At 45.9% G+C, this 8,999-nt stretch overlaps 1 protein-coding gene across 1 annotated transcript in view; it reads left to right on the forward strand.

The window, feature by feature from the left end:
- Nucleotides 1-1,936: 1,936 nt before the first annotated feature.
- LOC109886787 (protein kinase C beta type) overlaps nucleotides 1,937-8,999 on the forward strand; it is a 77,974-nt gene continuing 70,911 nt past the window's right edge. The window contains exons 1-4 of the mRNA XM_031785595.1: nucleotides 1,937-2,315; nucleotides 3,735-3,975; nucleotides 7,397-7,428; nucleotides 7,815-7,894. Of these exons, the coding sequence (XP_031641455.1) occupies nucleotides 3,740-3,975; nucleotides 7,397-7,428; nucleotides 7,815-7,894 (348 nt within the window). The 5' untranslated portion in view covers nucleotides 1,937-2,315; nucleotides 3,735-3,739. The remainder of the gene's footprint in view (nucleotides 2,316-3,734; nucleotides 3,976-7,396; nucleotides 7,429-7,814; nucleotides 7,895-8,999) is intronic.

The raw sequence follows: 8,999 nt of genomic DNA on the forward strand, positions 1-8,999 counted from the left end.
TCTCAATGCCACTGGAATAACAGTACTATTCCCTATCTCCATTCCACTGAATAATAGTACTATTCCCTATCTCCATTCCACTGAATAACAGTACTATTCCCTATCTCCATTCCACTGAATCACAGTACTATTCCCTATCTCCATTCCACTGAATAACAGTACCATTCCCCATCTCCATTCCACTGGAATAACAGTACTATTCCCTATCTCCATTCCACTGGAGTAACAGTACTATTCCCCATCTCCATTCCACTGGAATAACAGTACTGTTCCCTATCTCCAATCCACTGAATAACAGTACTATTCCCTATCTCCATTCCACTGAATAAGAGTACTAATCCCTATCTCGATTCCACTGGAATAACAGTACTATTCCCCATCTCCATTCCACTGAATAACAGTACTGTTCCCTATCTCCATTCCACTGGAATAACAGTACTATTCCCCATCTCCATTCCACTGAATAACAGTACTGTTCCCTATCTCCATGCCACTGGAATAACAGTACAATTCCCCATCTCCATTCCACTGAATAACATTACTATTCCTTATCTCCATTCCACTGGAATAACAGTACTATTCCCTATCTCCAATCCACTGAATAACAGTACTATTCCCTATCTCCATTCCACTGAATAACAGTACTATTCCCCATCTCCATTCCACTGAATAACAGTACTATTCCCTATCTCCATTCCACTGGAATAACCTCACAATTCCCCATCACCATTCCACTGAATAACAGTACTGTTCCCTATCTCCATTCCACTGAATAACAGTACTAATCCCTATCTCCATTCCACTGGAATAACAGTACTATTCCCCATCTCCATTCCACTGAATAACAGTACTATTCACTATCTCCATTCCACTGGAATAACAGTACTATTCCCTATCTCCATTCCACTGAATAACAGTACTATTCCATATCTCCATTCCACTGAGTAACAGTACTATTCCCCATCTCCATTCCACTGAATAACAGTACTATTCCTTATCTCCATTCCACTGAATCACAGTACTATTTCCCATCTTCATTCCACTGAATCACAGTACTATTCCCTATCTCCATTCTACTGGAATAACAGTACCATTCCCTATCTCCATTCCACTGGAATAACAGTACTGTTCCCTTTCTCCATTCCACTGGAAAAACAGTTTTGTTCCCTATCTCCATTCCACTGGAAAAACAGTTTTGTTCCCTATCTCCATTCCACTGGAAAAACAGTTTTGTTCCCTATCTCCATTCCACTGGAAAAAACAGTTTTGTTCCCTATCTCCATTCCACTAGAAAAACAGTTTTGTTCCCTATCTCCATTCCACTAGAAAAACTGTTTTGTTCCCTATCTCCATTCCACTAGAAAAACAGTTTTGTTCCCTATCTCTATGCCACTCTAATAATTACCAAATTATTCACATCAAATGGGCCTTGATCCTTCCACAGGCTGTTCTGAATATGGTCCAACCATTACTGCCAACACTCCTGTCAGCTAGTTGTAAGGCAACAGATTGTGTACCATGATATTGATGATTAACCCTTGCTAGACTGGTGTTGTTTAGAGACACTGATCTATCAAGAGCATCCGTCTGTCTTACTCCTTCCGCACTATCAGTCTGTCACTGTGAGTGTTAAGTGTTAGACTGTTGGTCGGTGTTAGTCCATATTGATGGTGGCAAAATGGCCCCCCTTCTTCTCCCTCCATCACTTGCTCTCTCGCTTTGCCTTTCTCCAGAGAGATGTAACCCAGATTTCAAAATGAATTGCTCCCTCCCTCCCTCCCTCCCTCCCTCCCTCCCTCCCTCCCTCCCTCCCTCCCTCCCTCCCTCCCTCCCTCCCTCCCTCCCTCCCTCCCTCCCTCCCTCCCTCCCTCCCTCCCTCCCTCCCTCCCTCCCTCTGTCTCTCTCTCTCTCCTCTCTCTCTCTCTCTCCTATCCCATCTTCTTCTTGGTAAAAAATAATCAATCTTAAAGAGAATTCCATCTCTCCATCTCTTCTCCCTCTTCACCCTGTGTGGGTTAACTTAACGGATACATAGCAGTCCACTCCTCCTCTTTCTTCTCTTGTTCTTGGAAAGCTTCAATCTCATCCCTTGTTACTTGCTCTTTTTTTGTAGGCAGCTCTTTTTCCCAGCTCTTCCTCCCTGCCACCACTTGCCTCTCTCCTTCCTTCACTTTTTCTTTTTTGACGTGACCAGCGACAGGTTCAGAGCGATAGCAGGCTGCCTATCAAAGGAGGAGAGATAAAGAGAGGGGGAGAGGAAGAGGAGAAGCCTGCTCTTTGATCAAGTCTGTCAGCCCAAACAACCACAAATACAGGTAATGTCTCTCTCTTTCTCTTTGTTTCTCCCTCTCTCCTTCCACTTCTATCTCCACGCAGCTTTCCACTCTGTTCCTTATTTGTTGATCTCCTTTTTATCTTGAATGAGTTTGTTCTGTTTCTGTGTTCTTTCAGCCCTCCCTGTCTCTGGTATTCACCCATTGGATCGATTTCCTCCATCTTCCGGTGTGCCATAATCATTTCAACAGGTCCTGTTTGCTATGCTGTACGCTCTCTGCTTATTTACTTATTCATTCAATCTCTGTTGTGGTTTCATTTATCATTTAGCAGTTTGCTACCACATTTTCTCTCAGTTAAATATTTCACATTGCTAGTTTTTCTTTCCTCACTTGTGACTTATATAGACTGTGCATGAGAATTACATTCCAAACTTTTATGGAGAAATGAACACAATATCAAATCAAGGAGACAAGGACAGAGAGGGTACCAGTTCTAATATTGGAGTAGGGTGGGGGGGGGGGGGTGCAACAGGAGGTGCAGTTGACATGCGATAAGGGTGTTTGGTTGTCAGGGCAACCCAGGGTGTTTGGTTGTCAGGGGGATGTGGGAGGTTGCAGTTGGCATGGCGTGGCGATGAGGATAGATGGGGTGAGAGAGAGAAAGCGAGCGAGTATGAAGTGGGACATATGTGGGACACAGTGTGAATTTCACTAATCGTTCTGTGTCTCTGGGTCTCTGAGGAGAGCTCTGTCTCAATGTGTGAATTAACCTCTCCTTTTTATACATTCTCCCTCCCTCCCTCTCCCTCTGCTCATCCCTCTGTCCCCTGTCTGGGTCCTTTTATTCTCTCTCTCTCTCTCCCTCTCTCTCTCTCTCTCTCTCTCTCTCTCTCTCTTCTCTCTCTCTCTCTCTCTCTCTCTCTCTCTCTCTCTCTCTCTCTCTCTCTCTCTCTCTCTCCCTCCCTCTCCCTCTGCTCATCCCTCTGTCCCCTGTCTGGGTCCTTTTATTCTCTCTCTCTCTCTCTCTCTCTCTCTCTCTCTCTCTCTCTCTCTCTCTCTCTCTCTCTCTCTCTCTCTCCCTCTCCCTCTGCTCATCCCTCTGTCCCCTGTCTGTCCTTTTATTATCTCTCTCTCTCTCTCTCTCTCTCTCTCTCTCTCTCTCTCTCTCTCTCTCTCTCTCGTTCCCTCTCTCTCTCTGCTCATCCCTCTCTTCTCTGTTTGTGGCATGTTATATTTTCTCTATCCCTTCACCTCTCCCTCTTACTACTATCCACCCCTCTCATCTCCATCTGTCCTCTACCCTCCTCTCTCTCCCTCGTTCCCTGTCCCTCCTCTCTAACACTCAACCCTCTTTTTCTCCATCATCCCATCCCTCCTCTCCATCACCTCTCCTTTCCCCTCTCCTCCCATCCCTCCTCTCCATCACCTCTCCTTTCCCCTCTCCTCCCATCCCTCCAGGCAGCATGTCTACTCCCGTGTCCCCGTCCCCCTCCCTCTCCCCCCTGACCCTGGCCTCCCCCGTGGCCACCCCTGGGGCCTCTCCCCTGCCCTCCCCCCTCACCCCCCCTCCCAGGGTGCCAGTGTTCCAGAGGAAGGGGGCGCTGAAACACAAGAGGATCATCGAGGTCAAGGACCACCAGTTCACTGCTCGCTTCTTCAAACAGCCCACCTTCTGCAGCCACTGCACTGACTTCATCTGGTAAATACACACACACACACACAGCGAAATACACACACACAGCTAAATACACACACACAGCTAATACACACACACAGAGAAATACACACACACACAGCTAAATACACACACACAGCGAAATACACACACACACAGCGAAATACACACACACAGCGAAATACACACGCACAGCGAAATACACACGCACAGCGAAATACACACGCACACAGCTAAATACACACACACAGCGAAATACACACACACACAGCGAAATACACACACACAGCGAAATACACACGCACAGCGAAATACGTACAAACAGCGAAATACACACACACACACAGCGAAATACACACACACACAGCGAAATACACACACACAGCGAAATACACACACACAGCGAAATACACACACACACAGCGAAATACACACACACACAGCAATACGTACAACAGCGAAATACACACACACAGCGAAATACGTACAAACAGCGAAATACACACACACAGCGAAATACGTACAAACAGCGAAATACACACACACAGCGAAATACACACACACAGCGAAATACACACACACAGCGAAATACACACACACAGCGAAATACACACACACAGCGAAATACGTACAAACAGCGAAATACGTACAAACAGCTAAATACACACACACAGCGAAATACACACACACAGCGAAATACGTACAAACAGCGAAATACACACACACAGCGAAATACACACACACACACAGCGAAATACACACACACAGCGAAATACACACACACAGCGAAATACACACACACAGCGAAATACACACACACACAGCTTAATACACACACATCTTAATACACACACAGCTTAATACACACAGCGAAATACACACACACACAGCGAAATACACACACCCATCTAAATACACACAACAGAAAACATGCTTCATTAGTTCCCAGCTCGCCTCTGCAAACAACCCACAAAATGCAGCCCCTGCACAGCCTTCACCTGGTAATCCACACTCACGCACACACACACACACACACACACATTATGAATCTGCAGAAACCCACACTTACACACATTATGAATCTGCAGAAACCCACACTTACACACACATTTTGACTCTGCAGAAACCCACACTTACACACACATTATGAATCTGCCGAAACCCACACTTACACACACATTATGAATCTGCAGAAACCCACACTTACAATCACATTATGAATCAGCCGAAACTCACACTTACAAACACTCCAGCTCTCAATAGTTCACTGGCCACCTCTTCAAACTTCCCACTAACTCTAAAACTGCAGCCACAGCACCAACTTCATCTGGTAAAACACACACACACCACTAGACAGTACAGTGTGTGTACACAGACACAAAACACACACAGTTACACACGTTTTCATGCTCACACAGCCACCATACATGACCCAAGACTGGTTGGAAGCCCAGTATCACGTACAGTAAGCTCATTCTGGCAGACACACCCAAAGCAGGCCAGTGTAGAATCTGTGCGTGCACGTCTCTGTGCGTGGATGTGTGTGTGGACATATGGTGGAGAGGGTAGGCTGAGTGCAGGCCTCTCCTCTAGCCAACAGCCTCTGGGAAGTTTGCAGTACATTTCGGTGAATGACTGTCAAAGTTACAGTCTGATTATTTAACTAAGGAAAGATAGATATGGTAGCGTTTTGGTTTGGTCGTTTAAAAATACACATCACAAAAATACCATAGCACTCCAGACAGCAGTCTTCCACATGAGTTACAGGCATCGCTCCATCTCTCCCTGTGGAGATTCTACTGGTTTCCTACAATAGACATGATAAAAGAGATCAGTACTACACAGTTCAAATCACATCCTCTAGGGCTGTATACTATTGACAACAAACACCAGGGGATTGAAAGGAGACTTTCTATTGTCAATATTCTGCCTGCAGGGCCTTTGTCGAGACTTCATAGGGTCTCCTCTCCATTCCCCTGGTACAGGAATAGATCGCTACACATTATCATATGACAGCCATGTATATGTGGTGGATGTATGGCCGAATAAATAGTTATGTATCTTTATTCTGATTCAGAGGGGTTGGGTTAAATGAGGAAGACACATTTCAGTTGAATGCATTCAGTTGTACAACTGACTAGGTATCCCCCTTTCCCTTTCCTTACTTTCCTAATATAATAGGATTCTCCAGATAGATGCTTTTAGCTTGTCTTCTGTCCTGTCATCCTATGGCCATCCGGTGGTGCTGTTTGGCCTGTCTAATGTAGCTCTGCCTCTCTGGCACTCTCTGGTGGACAGTACAAAGAACTGTCATAGTACTGAACCACCTAGAGTGGTTTACACTCCTCGTCTCCTCTCCTTCATCTGTGCTGATATGGAAACACTGCAGAGGTGAAACAAATATGGCGGATGTCATTTCCCCTCCTTCACTAGGTCACAAGTCTGTCACTGTCAGACAGTGCAGATGAAGGAGAGGAGAGGAGAGGAGAGGAGAGGAGAGGAGAGGAGAGGAGAGGAGAGGAGAGGAGAGGAGAGGAGAGGAGAGGAGAGGAGAGGAGAGGAGAGGAGAGGAGAGGAGAGGAGAGGAGAGGAGAGGAGAGGAGAGGAGAGGAGAGGAGAGGAGAGGAGAGGAGAGGAGAGGAGTACTCTGTGACTATTGAGATTAACCTGGGGGGGTACTTCAGTGTGATCCTCAAGGGCCCTCTCTCTGTAGGGTGTTGTTCTCCCGCCTCTCTGCTGATTACCTTTTAATCAGCAACTGAGTGAACTCAGTGAACTGGCTGAGTGGACTCTTTAGCCAATCAATGGCTTTAATTATTAAATTAAGATCTAAGGAGAGAAGTAGAAGACTGCAACTCTGGAGGAGGAGGAGGAGGAGGGGGAGGGGGGAGGAGGGGGAGGGGGGAGGAGGGGGAAGGGGAGAATGGGGGAGGAGGGAGGAGGGAGTGACTGGGTGTTTGGTGTGTGTGTGAGAGGCAATAACCCCCCCTAGTTGACCTGATCAGCACTGCAGTAAGTGTAGTATTCTATAGAGATGTCCTGCAGCTCACTCTCAGACACTCTCAGACACTCTCAGACACTCTCAGACACTCTCAGACACTCTCAGACACTCTCATTGTATTTCTGCTGTTTTATTCCATAAAAGCTGTCACAAGGACATGTTTTTGCCACAACAACCCGTAATTCTGAGGGTTTCTGCTGATGCGTCCTTGTCGGCTGCTGTTATTTGATAAAACAAAAGAAGGAGCCATATCTATAAGTGCTGTAGCCATCTTGATTTGTTAACATTGGATTATTCGTGGGTTACAGCACTGCACCAAATGATGCACCTCTTTCTGTTCAGGCCCATCTGCTCATCTTTCACTGAGCAGGCCAGTCCTTTCAGTTGTGTGGTTTGTAAGATCAGTGATGGTTTCTGTGTTGTGTTATGGTTTGTTCCACACAGGGGAATTGGAAAGCAGGGATTTCAATGTCAAGGTAAGGATTATTGGATCATAAGTTATCATTAATCAGCTGATCGTTACCCGTTTTTTTACAACACATTTTACAAATGCATTTGTCCGAAGACGTTAATAGCAATTATAGGCCTTAACCCCTAAGAGCAAGTCAAGGCAATAGTATCATTGATGAAGGAATATTTTATTTTGGTATTGATTGATGCATTGTGTTTTTGACATTGAACCCCTAGTGAACAATCTTGATCACAATGACATTCAGCAGTTTGTTTTTGTTTTTGACAAGACTAGAACACACACAATTTCCACATTATTCTTGGAATCAGATGAGGTTTTTATAAGCAGGGATCAAATGGATTTGGATGTAGTAATGTGTTGATTGTCTTTCTGCTCTGTGTTTTGTGGCAGTGTGCAGTTTCTCTGTCCACAAGCGATGTCACGAGTATGTAACCTTCACCTGTCCTGGAGCCCCCACTGCTCCTACAGAAGTGAGTCAATCTTCCCCCTTCTCCCAGCTTTTACACTCACCTTCCTCCCCTCCTTCCCTCCTTCCTTCCTTCCATCCATCATTCCACACAGCCACACAGCCACACACACACACACACACACACACACACACACACACACACACACACACACACACACACACACACACACACACACACACACACACACACACACACACACACACACACACACACACACACACACACACACACAGACACACAGCCACACACACACCTGTCCCTCTGTCTGTCATTCCTCCACTCCGCCTTTACTGTCATTCATCCTTATATAGATCTTTAGGTCTCTCCATCTATTCATCCCTCCACTCCACACTTCCCCTTTTCAGGCTACTCCCTCAATCCTCCCGTTCTCTCGCCAAGCCATCCAGAGAGAGGAAGAGAAAGAGAGAAAACAAAGAGGGGTGAGGGATCCAGGTTGAGAGGGGGAGGAAGAGAGAGAGGAAGACTGAGATACATGAGCAGAGGTAGAGAGGGTGAACAGATTGCTCCCTCTCTCTGTCTCTCTTTGGGATTTCAAAGAGATTTGTCTTTTTTCAGCTAAATAAACTGGATCAGAAATTAGGTCAAAGAGAAAGAGAGAGTGAGTGTGTGCAAAAAATGAGTGTGTGTGTATGTGAGGGAGAACGATTGACAGGACGGAATTGGGAGGAAGAGCTTGGCTCAGAAACTGCCTGATGGAGAGAGAGCCAGAGTTGGCAGAGAATGAAAGAGGTGGGGGGAGTTCTCAAAGTTAAGCTCAAAGGGTGTGAGATGGGGTTTGGGGAGTAGAGAGTATGAGGAGAGGAAGACAGACAGTTACAGAGGAAGGGGATGTGGATGGGGAAGAAACTGATACGCTGAAAAGCAGATAGAGATGATTCAGGCTTCCCCAGGAACACATTCCATTAACATATCGAACTCTCTTCCCAGCACAGAAATGTAATTGGTCGCCATGAATATACCACTCTCAATCTCTCCCTCGTTTCTCCTTGTTTCCCCCCATTTATCACAACACATAAACATGAGGATGTTCCTCTCTCAATGACTTACTACTCTCTGTCTGTCTGTCTGTCTGTCTGTCTGTCTG

The sequence above is a fragment of the Oncorhynchus kisutch genome, linkage group LG2 (assembly GCF_002021735.2).
Source record: "Oncorhynchus kisutch isolate 150728-3 linkage group LG2, Okis_V2, whole genome shotgun sequence".
NCBI classification, from domain to species: domain Eukaryota; kingdom Metazoa; phylum Chordata; class Actinopteri; order Salmoniformes; family Salmonidae; genus Oncorhynchus; species Oncorhynchus kisutch.